This window comes from Coregonus clupeaformis, chromosome 14, assembly GCF_020615455.1.
Source record: "Coregonus clupeaformis isolate EN_2021a chromosome 14, ASM2061545v1, whole genome shotgun sequence".
Classification (NCBI taxonomy): Eukaryota; Metazoa; Chordata; class Actinopteri; order Salmoniformes; family Salmonidae; genus Coregonus; species Coregonus clupeaformis.
In genome coordinates this window covers 21,895,836-21,911,901 of record NC_059205.1, presented here as the reverse complement: position 1 = coordinate 21,911,901, position 16,066 = coordinate 21,895,836, and the positions used below count along the sequence as shown (strand labels likewise).

At 44.9% G+C, this 16,066-nt stretch overlaps 1 protein-coding gene across 1 annotated transcript in view; it reads right to left on the bottom strand.

The window, feature by feature from the left end:
• The window catches only part of LOC121581360 (ankyrin repeat and BTB/POZ domain-containing protein BTBD11-A), a 301,845-nt gene that overhangs the window by 85,554 nt on the left and 200,225 nt on the right, over window positions 1-16,066 (bottom strand). Inside the window, exons 5-6 of the mRNA XM_045224749.1 lie at window positions 12,170-12,335; window positions 5,901-5,990 (exon numbers count right to left, since the gene is read on the bottom strand). Coding sequence (XP_045080684.1) covers window positions 5,901-5,990; window positions 12,170-12,335 — 256 coding nt within the window. The remainder of the gene's footprint in view (window positions 1-5,900; window positions 5,991-12,169; window positions 12,336-16,066) is intronic.

The following is a 16,066-nucleotide window of genomic DNA, read 5'->3' as shown; positions in this document are numbered from 1 at the left end:
ATAGCACGGAGCTACAGGAGATCGCGTTGGCAGTTCGGAACCTTTCTACCGGTCTGACGGAGGTCCAGAACCAGCGCAAGTCTCCGGTGGAGGATCCACTACCGGTTTCACCCATCTCGCCTGCCGCTTCTGGAGCTGTGTCCTTCCGTGAGCCCAAGGTTCCGACGCCGGATAAATATGAGGGGGAGCTGGGAAGATGCCGTTCTTTCCTTATGCAGTGTGGGTTAGTGTTCGATCTACAGCCCTACTCTTATGCCACAGACAAGGCTAGGATAGCCTTCGTGATTGAGTTACTGCGTGGTCGAGCGCTGGAGTGGGCTTCAGCCGTTTGGGAACGACAAGACCCCTGCATGGCTTCATACCAGGGGTTCACGGCCGAGATGAGGAAGCTCTTCGACCATTCCGTCCGAGGGAGGGACGCAGCTAGGCGCCTGTTTTCGCTTCACCAAGGAACTCGCAGCGTGGCCGACTTCGTGATCGAGTTCAAGGCGTTGGCTGTGGAGAGTGGGTGGAATGAGGAGTCTCTGCAAGCGGCCTTTTACCAGGGTCTGTCGGAGCAGCTCAAGGATGAGTTGATCTCCTATCCGGAGCCTAGTGACCTGGACAGCTTGGTAGCCTTGTCTATTCGGGTGGATAATCGAGTCCGAGAGCGAAGGAGGGAGAAGCAATGGGTTCCGTCCAATCGATCAGCTTCTCAGGTTCCAGTCGGGTCGGGGATTGGACCAGAACACGTCGATCATTCTCCTCCACAAAGGATTAGTGGAGAGGTCCTCTCTCCCGATTCTGAACCCATGCAAGTGGGGCGGCACGGGTTAACCAAGGAGGAGCGTCAACATAGACGTAAGACCAACTGCTGCCTCTACTGTGGTAGCTCGGGACATTACATCTCCACTTGTTCCCGGCGGTCGTCAAACTGCCCGGCTCGCTAAAGTTGGGAGGACTTTTAGCGAGCCAGTTTCAACCTCTCAGTACCTCTGTCAGACCCCGTTTCCCGGCTACCCTTGTGAACAGGAATCAGAGCTTAGCGATTAACGCTTTTATCGATTCAGGTGCCGATGGAAGCTTTCTTGATGCCGAGTTGGTGGAACAGCTGGGGCTTTCCAAGGAGCAATTGCCGGAAGCCATTGAAGCGACCACTCTGAACGGCAGTAGTCTGGCACGTATCACGATGAGGACTGAACCGGTTAAGATGCTGTTGTCGGGGAATCATTCGGAGATGATTTCATTCTTCATTCTGCCGTCTTCCCACGTTCCTCTGGTCCTTGGATACCCCTGGCTGAAGGAACACAATCCCACGTTCGATTGGGTGACGGGCAAGGTAACGAGTTGGAGCCTTGATTGTCATGCTAACTGTCTCAAGACTGCCTGTCCCCATTCGGTTCCCAGTCAGGTGATTGAGGCTAAACCCCCAGATTTGTCCCTGGTTCCCGAGACATATCACGATTTGGGGAAGTGTTCAGTAAGCAGAAGGCTCTGTCACTCCCCTCCCCACCGACCATATGATTGTGCCATCAACCTGTTCCCTGGAGCTGTCTACCCCAAGGGAAGGTTATACAGTATCTCCGCCCTGAACGTGAGGCTTTGGAGACCTACATCAAGGAGTCCCTAGCTGCTGGTCTCGTTCGTCCCTCGTCATCACCCCTGGGGGCAGGATTCTTCTTTGTGGGTAAGAAGGATGGCTCTCTTCGACCGTGTATTGATTATCGGGGGTTGAATGACATCACGGTCAAGAACAAGTATCCCCTGCCCTTGATGAGTTCTGCCTTCGACTCCTTACAGGGTGCTACGGTGTTCACCAAGCTAGACCTACGCAATGCGTATCACATGGTCCGGATCAGAGAGGGAGACGAGTGGTTGACGGGTTTCAATACACCGATGGGTCACTTCGAGTATCAGGTGATGCCGTTTGGACTGACCAATGCTCCAGCGGTATTCCAGAGTATGGTGAACGACGTCCTGAGAGATATGATCGGTCTCTTTGTGTTTGTTTACCTGGATGACATTCTGATCTTCTCGAAGGAACCTTCCGACCACGTCCAGCATGTCCGGCAGGTTCTGCAGCGATTGTTGGAGAATCGCCTGTTCGTGAAGGCCGAGAAGTGCGAGTTTCACGCCCACACGACATCCTTTCTCGGGTACATCATCTCCAGGGGAGAGATTAGGATGGACCAGGAGAAGGTTAGAGCGGTTCTGGAATGGTCAGGCGGAGAGAGCCAACCAGAAGATGGAATCCACGCTACGCTGCCTGGCCTCTTCCAACCCCACCTCCTGGGTCTCTCAGTTGCCTTGGGTTGAGTATGCCCACAATACTCTCCCTACATCTGCCACTGGGATGTCTCCCTTCCAGTGCCTGTATGGCTACCAACCTCCCTTGTTCCCTTCTCAGGAGAAGGAGCTCTCAGTGCCTTCGGTTCAGGCCCATATTCGTCGTTGCCACCGGACCTGGCATCGGGCCAGAAAGGCACTCCTTAGAGTTTCGGACCGGTATCAGCTCCAGGCGAATCGTCGCCGGATCCCCGCTCCCACCTATACCATCGGAGATAGGGTCTGGTTGGCCACACGGGATCTTCCTTTACGGACTGAGTCTAGGAAGTTGTTACCGAGTTCATTGGTCCGTTTGTGGTGGAGAAGGTGATCAATCCGGTGGCAGTTCGACTCAAACTCCCGAGGACGCTCAGAGTCCATCCCACCTTTCATGTCTCCTGCCTCAAGCCTGTTTTCCTCAGTCCTCTGTTGCCTCCTCCGCCTCCTCCTCCTCCTCCTCGGATGATCGGAGGTGGTCCTGCCTACACGGTGCGACGCATTATGGATTCCAGACGGCGGGGCCGGGGTTTCCAGTATCTCGTGGACTGGGAGGGGTATGGTCCTGAAGAGAGGAGTTGGATTCCGCGGCGACAGATCCTAGATGCTGACCTCATCCGTGACTTCTACCGCCTCCATCCTGGCGCTCCGGGGAGTCCGCCCGGTGGCGTTCGTCGGAGGGGGGGTACTGTAACGATCCCAGCAGTCTGAGTCGGGTCCTGTCTGTGGACTAGTTTTTCTGTTCGTGATCTCCAGTTTCCCGAGGGTTCTGGAACGCTCCGGGGAGCTCTCTTGATTTCCGCACCTGCATCCCATCAGCAATCTGCACACCTGGTCCTGATCATCACCCTTCTTAGGCTCTGGCCTAACATCCATTCCCTGCCGGATCGTTAGCCATGAACAGTAGGTTTACCAGAGTATCAGTCTTAGAGCTTCTAGCGTTAGTTTTGTTGTTTTGCACCTTGTTGGTTTGTTGTTTACTTACCTCCGTTTTTGTTCCATCTGCAGTCACTCGTCCGGAACCTTCATCCAACCTCTGCCTGGTGGTCGGCGGCTGCCGAGCCATGATTGGAACAACCACTGCACCCCCAACAACTAATCAACGCCGCCCGCTCTGTTCCCTGGATTATTCAGCATCACTCTTGAATTTGTAAATAAACACTCACCTTCGTTTCAACTTACCTTGTCCTGGTCTGCTTCTGGGTTCTGGCTTTGTAACTCGTGACAGGAAGAAACACAAAAGTACTGTCAATCTCCCTCGGCCTGGGGCTCCATGCAAGATCTCACCTCGTGTAGTTGCAATGATCATGAGAACGATGAGGTATCAGCCCAGAACTACACAGGAGGATCTTGTCAATGATCTCAAGGCAGCTGGGACCATAGTCACCAAGAAAACAATTGGTAACACACTACGCCGTGAAGGACTGAAATCCTGCAGCGCCCGCAAGGTCCCCCTGCTCAAGAAAGCACATATACATGGCCGTCTGAAGTTTGCCAATGAACATCTGAATGATTCAGAGGAGAACTGGGTGATCCGAGTGTTGTGGTCAGATGAGACCAAAATCGAGCTCTTTGGCATCAACACAACTCGCTGTGTTTGGAGGAGGAGGAATGCTGCCTATGACCCCAAGAACACCATCCCCACGTCAAACATGGAGGTGGAAACATTATGCGTTCGGCTACTGGGGTGAAGAAAAATAAAAAGTAGGCGGGCGTGGATACCCCAGTAGCTTGTGTAGGTTTGCTACTTGCTTGCTGAGAGTAGCCACTTCGCCCCTCTAGTCCTCCGCAAGCAAGCAGTTGCTACAGTGAAAGTCAGCGCGGTCCACATTGTCCCGGAACAAAGCAAAGTAAACACAGCTCCTGCAGCGCTGGAAATGTTCATTACCGAACTCCATTTGAGACTGCCAAGCCAGCTAGGCTAGCTGGGCTTCCGTGTATCTCCCCCAATGCGGAATCTAGCAGGATCCCGGGACAGACAGCAGCGCTCACAGCAACTAAGCCCAACAGAGCCGCAGTATCCAAAATAAAATAAAAGTATATAAAAACAAAATTTACAAGGAAACACTGTCAGCTTTACAAAAACAATAAACTGAGGTCTCTCGTTCAGCTTTCAGAGTTCAAGTAGTATTACAAGCCACAGAATAATGTATGGAATTCGACTCATCTAACTTCACTCGTAGATTTAAAGAATATAGTCCAATCGGGATAAATAATAATTTGATGTTATTCCATGCCTTGGACTTGCAGCATTGGCTCAATAAAGCTGCAGTACATTTTAAAAAACGATCAACAAAAGTCATGTAAAATGTCAGGCTATGTTTTATTAATGGGGACGTCAGCGTCAATATGTTCAGAGCAGTAAATTATTCATTGAATGTTGATTGAACATTCAGTGCCAGATCTGAGCTTATACCACAAACAGAGTTCAGAGAGGCAGAGTAGGGAAACAATGGCTGATGACTAATGGTCATGTAATTCATAATTATTCATAAATACTTTAACAATTCTGCATGACCTAGCTTACAAAGCACACTCATTCTATTGGATACACACGTGGTGCTTTGAACATACTCAAATGTTTTAGAGTATGTGGGAATACGTTTGTGTAAATTGTGTGTAATTATAAGATGCAGGGCTCCCTTGCAAAATGGGACTCCCTGTTAAAATAAAGGTAAAAAAGATAGCTATAATTTGGAAATGTTCACTTAGGGGTGTACTCACTTTTGTTGCCAGCGGTTAAGACATGAATGGCCGTGTGTTGTGTTATTTTGAGGGGACAGCAAATGTACACTGTTATACAAGCTGTACACTCACTACTTTACATTGTAGCAAAGTGTCATTTCTTCAGTGTTGTCACATGAAAAGATATACTCAAATATTTACAAAAATGTGAGGGGTGTACTCACTTTTGTGAGATACTGTATGTGGGTGTTGGCTATCGCCGGTTAACAATTGATCTGATTTAATTACAGTCAGTTCATTCAACTATGGTAGATAAACAACCACATATTACAGTCATAACAAGTTTTTTTTAATGTGTTACCGTTACTGAGAATGTTGTTGCAGTGAAAGCGTGTACTTGCACATTGATTTTGTGTTTCGAAAATACAAAATTCATAAAATAACTGTATTTTGATTAAATACAACACTTAGCTAAAGTATTTGGTATTTTATTTTGATACATTGGTCTTGAGAGTATTTTGTGATTGTAACAAGATAGTACCTTTGCTCATCTCTGACTGTAAAGCCAAATATATTTGACAATGGGTAACAAGGAGTTGGCAATTGCACGATAGCACAAACAGACTGGCACATTCTTATTATTTAAAAAAAAAACTTTTAATTTTAGGATATAAGCACTTAATGTAACATGCTACCAACACTACACACGCATGCCAAAAGCAAGTAAAAATATGCGAGGAAAAGGGGAACAACAAACATTGTTACAACACAACACAAAACAACACAACACAAGACAGGGGTTGTCTGCTTCTCTCTACACTATCCCAACAATACACATCTATTTATCACTGATAGGCGGATCCAATGTGGTCGCCACCGTGTTCCCGGGAGACATTGTGTTTGGCAACACTGACCTCACTGTTGATGTCGGCCCCAGCGTCCAGCAGCATCTTAACCATGGCCTCGTCTCCCCGCACACAGGCATACATGAGTGGTGTCATCCCCTAGAGGGGAGAGATGAAGAGAAAAAGGTCATAGTACCATCTCAGCTGCATCCCTTGATGTCAATGATATTGTATGCTCGCTAGATAAAAAGCAGCATTGTATTGCCTTGTTTATTGACCTGTCAAAGGCACTCATTGTTATTGAACAGACTGTATCGGTTGGACATGATAGCAACGCATGCGGTTGGTCCAGAAATTACCTTATGGGCAGACCTCAATGTATTGTTGCTGACTGTATCAATTCGCAATTCCTTGAGGGTAGTAAATGTGTACGCCAAGGGTCCATTTAAAGGCCTGCACTATTCACATTATATATAAATAATGTTGGTTCTTCATTAAAAAATGATAAACTTCAGTTTTATGCTGATGACACTTCTCTGTGAACCAGGCTATAGCTGATCTAAAGACTGCTTTTAATGTCATACAAAAAGCACTTGTTGACCTTAAACTGATACTGAATGCAGAAAAAAAATTTATGTTATTTTCTAGAGCCCACAACATTGACTCCACAGACTTACATATTTGCACATTGAATTTAGCCCAAATTGAGTGTCCCCTCTTAAATACCTAGGCATTTGGATTGACGATAAGTTGTCTATAAAGCCAAGCTTCTTGTATAGAAATAGATTTAGCCTCTTGCTTAATAGTAGACGTTCCTGTTGGTCCTAGATTATGGCAAAATGATGTACATGAATGCAGCTGCCACTGCAGTAAAACCTTTAGATGCTGTTTACCAGAGCGCACATAAAATGGCCTTTAGTTTTTACTCATTACAGGTTTTTTAATTTTTTTTATTTTATGGTTGGACTTTAGCATGTATAGCTCGTTAACACGTAGGGCACACAGATTGGTGTCACCTCATTAGTCAGTATTTGTTATACCTGTGCTGGTTGCAATCTCGTTAGTGGGAAGGTGTTTCACCTATACTGGCCCAGGTGCTATTTCAGAGTGGCTGGCCCAGTGCTCTCCCTGTTTTTATTTCGAGACAAAAAATCCTTTATCTGATTTCTCTGATATCGTTTTGCTCCACCTTTTTGGTTTGCGTCTTTAGGGTTGTTGTGGGTTTTTCTTTTGTTTGCCTCTTCTTGGGCCTCTTTAGTGGGTGTCTTTTTGGTTCAAGTTGTTGTTGCTGGTCAACTTTCAGTGGACACACCCATGAGTGTCTTTCAGAACCCCTCCTAAAACCCCACCTGTTTTGTTTTAGTTGTTGGTCAGTGACTTTGTTAGTTCTCTCTTCTGTTTGAGCGACAGTTTTTGTTTTCTTGCTGGGGAATGTAACAAAATTAGGGCTCGTCTGGGATCTTGTTTCCCAAGAGTATGGTAGTCGCTCTAATCACTAACTCAAGCTCTGCTGTGCCCATATATTTGAATGTTCAAAATACACTTTTGTGGTAGAGGTTCTGTCACTGACATCCACCTTGAGGGGTTATAAGATTGGTGGAATCATTTTGAAAGTTGCATAAACACAGTCTTATAAATAAATAAATAAAAAAGCCATGGAATTTAAGTTGGAAGCATTTGTGGAAAACCCTACATGGGAGATGCTAGATAAATGTACAAAGGCGCATCTGCTCGTCATTGCAAAGCATTATGACATCAAGGTGGCGATCCAAAAGCAGTAGTCAGATTTGATCGGTACTGCTTTGGTGGAGGAGGAAATCCTTCCAGAGAGGGAGGATGATGAAACGGGTCCTATGGGTAGTAGGGTGAGTCCTGTAGACGTGCTACTGTGAGAGTTAGAAATTAGAGCTCAAGCACAAGGAAAAGGAAAGAGAACGTGAGGAGAGGTTGGAACAACATAAATTAGAGCTTGAGCACAAGAAAGAGAATGAACGTGCAGCCAGACAAGAACAAGAAGAATGTGCGCATGCCATTTGCTTAAAAGAGATGGCGCAACAAAGGGAGATAGATCTGGAAGCGCTCCGAATCCAGTCAGGCCATCCTGCACCCTCAACAAAGTTTAATCTTGGTCGGAACAACCGACTTGTACCGCCTTTCAACGGAATGGAGGTGGATGTATATTTTACTCTGTTTGAGCGGATTGCCACATCCCTAAAATGAACACAAAATATTTGGTCACTCCACCGCCAAAGTGATATTTTGGGAAAGGCTCAAATTGTACGATGCTTTATCTCTTGACCAGAGTTCAGATTATGACACTGTTAAAGTTGCTATCCTTCGGGCTTACGGTCCCAGAGGCATGGAGACAACCGTTCCGTAAGTTACGAAAGACAGAAACATAAAGCCATGTCTTTTTGATCGGTGGTGTGGTTTGCAATAGGTGAAGAACCTTGAGGATATAAAGACTCTCATACTTCTCGAGCAGTTGAAGAATATCCTTCGCGAAAGGGTTGCTACCGACATTTATGAGCACAAGGATCTCACTGGAGAAAGCTGCAGATCTTGCAGATGAGTTTGTGTTGACACATAAAACTACCTTCACAAACAAAGCACCAAGTAATTATCCATATACAAATAGCAATCCAGAGAAGTCACCTCCTACTGCAAGGTTTCAGTCCTTTTCTACAGTGCCCAAAGATCGGCAGAAAACTTGTTTTTCGTATCTGCCAGTTTCTCATTACTGCCTTGAGAAAGGACACTGTCTTTGTATCCTAAGTTGAAACAGAAAAATGAGAGAGAGATGTAGTTTCTTCTTGTGGGAGCACTCCAGCCCATTAAGTCTCTGGTTGGGACTGATGTATCTCCTAAACAGGATCAGATGTGTATGAACCCGTTGTTTCAGATGGGTACGTGTCTCTGCAGAGTGGTGATGCTGTTAAGCATCCGTTTGAAGATACTGCGAGACATTGTGGCAGCCCAATCCTTCATTTTGGAGGGTATTTTGCCTTTGTCTGACACTTCAGCAACTGGTTAAGGCGTGGAGATGGTTTGCATGGAAGTTCCTTTATATAATGTGGAACTCGAGTCTGATCTTATTTCTGGTTCCGTTGTCGTTGGAGTGAGGCCTAGCCTACCGGGGAAGGGGGTCTCATTCATTTGGGAAATTATTTGGCTGGAGGGAAGGTCGTGCCAAATCCTGTCGTTTGTAAGGAACCCAGAGTAGAGGAACCTGATGGGTTATCAGAAAAGTACCCTAGTGTTCCCAGCATGTGCTATGTCTAAGAAAGTTGCCGGGAGCAAGTCTAGTGTTGAGGAGGATGTCAGCGATCCCACCATGGTCAATCTGTCTGACACGTTTATGGGTGATCCTGATTTCGCTTAACCTTCTGTTTTGACCTCGCCTTTGAAAACGCCAAAGGTGAGCGAGTTTGTAGGACTGCTGAAGGAAGAGAGGTTTCCTACAGTTGACACTTCAATGGCTAGGAAGCAGCTGATTGCTGAACAGAGTAAACATGTTTCCCTCTCCCCTATTTTTGCTGCGATACGTCTAGAGGAGGAGTTTGATGAAGTTTGTGTGGGCTACTTTGACAGAGATGGTGTTCTAATGAGGAAATGGCGTTCTCGTGCCACTTCTGGGCAAGACGATTTGGCCCGGTGTATCTCAAATTGTTGTTATTCTGCCCTGGAATTGCGTTCCCATGCTAAACTAGACAGATAGCTAACAACTATAAAACATCCAAGGCGTGAATTTTCTTGAACGAATGTATTGAAAATGTTTATGTTGTGAAACTGCAAATACAGAAAATAATATACTTTAGTATTCAATTCATATTGACATACTGTAGCTGTACATTTTACATTTCAAGTTGAATTTGCATAAATACAAAGCAAGTGCCAAGTTACCATGTATCTGATATGACGACAAACCAAATAGATAATTACTCTATGAGTAACAACTAGCCAACTCCTTTCATTACTCTAATAATGTGCAAACACCTCTGTACAATAACAAAGCATATTACACTAGAAACAGTAACAAACTATAGTATGTTTTACTCTTTTACATGACGCACGAGCAAACTAATACAGCTGACGGCATCCATGAAAGTCAATGCAATTTGCGTGAGTAAATGTAACCAACTAACATTGATAAGTAAACAATTATATCATTAACAATATTATCATCACTAGCAATATGCTTGAATTGAACTTACAAACAAATATTTTCCAAGGCTGAAGCGTAACAAGAAATAGTTGCACAGAAAGAACTGTACAGTAGCGTTGTTTCTAGCTGCTTGTCTGTGTGCAGAATGACTGCTTTACTTCCGGTTTTTGTACATTATTCTAAGTACCAGAAAGCTCCACTAGGGGGCAATAAACACCATGGAACACAATGAAAGTCACTCTTAACCACTATAATAAAATAATCTGTTACCTTCTAACAGGATGGCAGCACAGTCGTTGTAGTTATGCTTCGACAAGAGATACTGAGGTTGGCTCACGATGGTAGTATGGCAGGCCATCTTGGGGTTAACAAGACTGATGACCATATTTTGTGTAACTTCTTCTGACCTGGTCTGAAACAGGATGTTGTGGCTTACTGTAAATCCTGTCGCGTTTGCCAGCGGATGGGTAAACCGAACCAAGCTCTGCGGTTGCACTTTGCTCCCAGTAGGCCCAGGTGAAATGATCTTCAACGTTTGGACTTGTGCAGTCGGACCATGGTTAAAATTACTTGTCAAAGGTCTTCCAGCAAGTGCTACAGCAATTGTGTGTTACACATTGCCCCTCTAGTGCCTACCACCTAGAGTCTCAAGGTACTCTTGAGAAATTTAATCAGTCTTTGAAGTCTATGTTGAGAGCTTACTACTTTGAGTTCGAGAAAAACTGGGATGAAGGGGTCCCTCTTGTGCTGTTTGAAGCGCGGGCGGTTGTTCAGGAATCTCTCGGTTTTAGTCAGAGTGAACTTGTGTTTGGAGATCATGTCAGAGGTCCTTTGAGTTTGCTGAGAGAGAGATTGTTGCATGGGCGACACCTTTAAAGCAGGAACAAATCTGTTGGTGTAGGTTTTTCTTTTGTTTGTCTTTTGGGCAAATTTAGTGGCTGCTCATGGAGGGTGTCTTTTAGGATCCAGTTGTTGTTGCTAGTCAAATTTCAGTGGACACCCCCATGATTGTCTTTCAGAACACCTGTTAAAAGCCCACCTTTTGGTTGTTGGTCAGTGACTCTTTGTTAGTTCTCTCTTCTGTTTGAGTGGTATCATGCTGGGGAACGTAATAAGCCGGACACATTTCAGAATACCTTACAATTGGATGCACCAGAACTGGGATAACAATAGTTTTAACTATGCTTTTTGGAAAGTAACATTTCTTTTTGGAACAACTATTTGAACACATATCCCCTAAAATTACTACTTTTCAAAACTGTTTGGATACAGATCTCAGTAAGTGACTACTTTTCTGAAACTTTTGGATTGGCTGCCTTCAACTAATGGCAGGGCTGTATCTGGAACTGCATGTTTCAGATATATGTAGAATGAATAGAACACACAATCTCCTATACTATTCCAATCTATCTGACAAAGTCGATCTACACAATACATTTCTATCTGAACATTCTGTCAATGTCCATTCTCCTGAATGACCATTGTCCCAGGTGTACCTAATCAAGTCAAACCAATTAACCAATTCTATTTTGTACGCACAGCAACTTATCCAGTGTAAAAAACAAGGGGGTTAAATCAACACTGAAAGTGTGGAGCCTGTGGACCCATATAGACAGCGGAACAGTGTTACATTTTAGTGTAAAGCGTTACTCAAATATTTCCCAGAGTGCTTTGCCTCGAGTAAATTGTAGCGATACCAGCCATGACTGTATTTGTTAGTGACAGAGATAAGTTTAGCAGACACTCGTATAGTATACAGAGCGACTTACAGGGGCAATTAGGGTTTAGTGCCTTGCTAAAGGGCATATTGACAGATTTTTCAACTAGTCTGCTCAGTGATTCAAACCAGTGACCTTTCAGTTACTGGCCCAATGTACTTTACAAGGAAGCAGCCATGCAAAATGTGCCCAATTAGCTGTTAGGTTTCCATACACCCACTTGCAGCATGTTGTAGATGTACAGTATAAACTTTCAAAGCAGCATAACATTCCCATGTTTCCTCCAACTACAGTGTATGATATACCATTTTGAAGCCCTGAGTCTGTAAAAAAGCATAACATTTTACTTAAGCTCACATAGAGAACTCTGGTCAGGTATATAGGTTTTTACTGTACATGTGTAAGTGCATGTCGAGCTTGTGTGTCTAGTATGTGTACGTGTGTATCTCTCAGACCTGCTCGCTCATGCTGTTGATACCATCAGGCCCCAGTAGGTTGACCGCCTGTTTCAGAAGGTCTGACCGGCCACAGTTGAGCATGCGGAAACCCAGGTCCTGCAGAAACTTAGCCTCTGTGGACGCCGCTTCGAGCTTTCGGGTGGCACAGAAACAATCATCTGCCCTGAGGGAAGGACAAGAATGATTAATACTCATGATTAAGTAGAAGAACAAATTGAAGGGATACTGGAAGTACACATCCATAAAGCATGTTGAATGCTACCATAAATGTCAAATTGCATACTGCTACATAATCAAAAGAGGGAATCTGCCACAAATGATAATGGATTCCAAAGATCTCATGATGATCTGGTATATAATGCAAAATTCAGAACATAAAGGTATTTGAAGTGCATTTCTTTTGTGCAATGATTTGTGCATTTCCCAAGGCAGTTTTACCACAGAAATGGCTTTCATTGTGAACCATTCTTTTTCATTTTGCAGTAATAGTTATTCATGTTTTTTTTAATCCACTCAAGCTGTGTTTTAAAGGCCATGTTTTACATTAAAACACTGCATATATATTAAAATCTGAAATTTAACTTTTTTTTATATCCGACATTGCAAATTGGAGATATAATCGAGTATATACTGCTGGACTGCACGTGCACCATAAAAATATGAAATGGAATATTGATCGGGCTTGACGTAGAGTCGGGTGAAAACTGTTGCAATTCTGAGCCACATTTATCACATCCAATTTTATTTGTCACATGCATCGAATACAACAGGTGAAATGCTTACTTACAAGCCTTTAACCAACAATGCAGTTTTAAGAAAAATAAGAGTTAAGAAAATATTTACTAAATAAACTGAAGTAAAAAAATTAAAGAGTAATAATAACAATGCTATATACAGGGGGTACTGGTACCGAGTCAATGTTCGGGCGTACAGGTTAGTTAAGGTAATTGAGGTAATACGTACATGTAAACTCAGCAAAAAAAGAAACGTCCTCTCACTGTCAACTGTGTTTTATTTTCAGCAAACTTAATTAACATGTGCAGATATTTGTATGAACATAACAAGATTCAACAACTGATACATAAACTGACTAACATAAATGGAATAATGTGTCCCTGAACAAAGAGGGGGGTCAAAATCAAAAGTAACAGTCAGTATCTGGTGTGGCTACCAGCTGCATTAAGTACTGCAGTGCATCTCCTCCTCATGGACTGCACCAGATTTGCCAGTTCTTGCTGTGAGATGTTACTCCACTCTTCAAATAAATAAAATAAAATAAAATTTTATTTGTCAAATGCGCCGAATACAACAGGTGTAGACCTTACAGTGAAATGCTTACTTACAACCCCTTAACCAACAATGCAGTTTTAAGAAAGAATACCAAAATAAATCACAAAAAAATACACTATAAAATAATACGAAATAAAAGTAACAAATAATTAAGAGCAGCAGTAAAAATAATAATAGCGAGGCTATCTACAGGGGGTACCGGTACTGAGTCAAGGTTAGTCGAGGTAATTGGGGTAATATGTACATGTAGGTAGAGTTATTAAAGTGACTATGCATAGATAATCAACAGAGAGTAGGAGCAGCGTAAAATATGGGTGGGGGGGCAATGCAATAGTCTGGGTAGCCATTTGATTAGATGTTCAGGACTCTTATGGCTTGGGGGAAGAAGTTGTTTAGAAGCCTCTTGGACCTAGACTTGGCGCTCCGGTACCACTTGTGACCCTAGCCCTCACCCTCAGATCCAACAGGTCCCAGACGTGCTCAATGGGATTGAGATCCGGGCTCTTCGCTGGCCATGGCAGAACACTGACATTTCTGTATTGCAGGAAATCACGCACAGAACGAGCAGTATGGCTGGTGGCATTGTCATGCTGGAGAGTCATGTCAGGATGAGCCTGCAGGAAGGGTACCACATGAGGGAGGAGGATGTCTTCCCTGTAACACACCGCGTTGAGATTGCCTGCAATGACAACAAGCTCAGTCCGATGATGATGCTGTAACACACCGCCCCAGACCATGACGGACCCTCCACCTCCAAATTGATCCCGCTCTAGAGTACAGGCCTCGGTGTAACGCTCATTCCTTCGACCATAAACGCAAATCTGACCATCACCCCTGGTGAGACAAAACCGTGACTCGTCAGTGAAGGGCACTTTTTGCCAGTCCTGTCTGGTCCAGCGACGGTGGGTTTGTGCCCGTAGGCGACGTTGTTGCTGGTGATGTCTGGTGAGGACCTGCCTTAAAACAGGCCTACAAGCCCCCAGAACAGCCTCTCTCAGACTATTGCGGACAGTCTGAGCACAGATGGAGGGATTGTGCATTCCTGGTGTAACTCAGGCAGTTGTTGTTACCATCCTGTACCTGTCCCGCAGGTGTGATGTTCGGATGTACCGATCCTGTGCAGGTCTTTTTACCCGTGGTCTGCCAATGCGAGGACGATCAGCTGTCCGTCCTGTCTCCCTGTAGCGTTGTCTTAGGTTTCTCACAGTACGGACATTGCAATTTATTGCCCTGCCCACATCTGCAGTCCTCATGCCTCCTTGCAGTATGCCTAAGGCACGTTCACGCAGATGAGCAGGGACCCTGTGCATCTTTCTTTTGGTGTTTTTCAGAGTCAGTAGAAAGGCCTATTTAGTGTCCTATTTTTTCATAACTGTGACCTTAATTGCCTACCGTTTGTAAGCTGTTAGTATCTTAACGACCGTTCCACAGGTGCATGTTCATTCATTGTTTATGGTTCATTGAACAAGCATGGGAAACAGTGTTTAAGCCCTTTACAATGAAGATCTGTGAAGTTATTTAGATTTTTTACTAATTATGTTTGAAAGAGGGTCCTGAAAAAGGGACGTTTCTTTTTTTGATGAGTTTAGGTAGGGGTAAAGTGACTGCAAGTAGCAGCAGCGTAAACAAGTGGGTGGGTCAATGCAAATAGTCCGGGTATCCATTTGATTAGCTGTTCAGCAGTGTTATGGCTTGGGTATAGACACCTGGTATAGAGGTCTGGGCCGTCCCACTACCCTCTGTAGCGCCATGCGGTCGGAGGCCGAGCAGTTGCATTACCAGGCGGTGATACAACCAGTCAGGATGATCTCGATGGTGCAGCTGTAGAACTGTTTGAGGATCTGAGGACCCATGCCAAATATTTTCAGTCTCCTGGGGGTGAATATGCGTTGTTGTGCCCTCTTCACAACTGTCTTGGTGTGTTTGACCCATGATAGTTCGTTGGTGATGTGGACAGCTCTCAACCTGCTCCACTACAGCCCCGTCGAAGAGAATGAGGGCGTGCTTGGCCCTCCTTTTCCTGTAGTCCACGATCATCACATTTGTCTTGATCATGTTGAGGGAGAGGTTGTTGTCCTGGCACCACACTGCCACGTCTCTGACCTCCTACTTATAGGCTGTCTCATCAGTGTCGGTGATCAGGCCTACCACCGTTGTGTCATTGGCAAACTTAATGATAGTGTTGGAGTCGTGCTTGGTCACGCAGTCATGGGTGAACAGGGAGTACAGGAGGGGCTAAGCACACACCCCTGAGGGGTCACTGTGTTGAGGATCAGTGTGGCAGATGTGTTGTTGCCTACTCTTACCACCTGGGGGCAGCCCGTCAGGAAGTCCAAGATTCAGTTGCAGAGGGAGTTGTTTAGTCCCAGGGTCCTTAGCTTAGTGAAGAGCTATGAGGGCACTATGGTGTTGAACGCTGAGCTGTAGTCAATGAACAACATTATCACGTAGGTGTTCCTTTCGTCCAGATGGGAAAGGCTAGTGTGGAGTGCAATAGAGATTGCATCATCTGTGGATCTGTTGGGGCGGTATGTGAATTGGAGTGGGTCTAGGGTTTCTGGGATGATGATGTTGTACGTACGGTCACTGTGGGAACGATGTCAT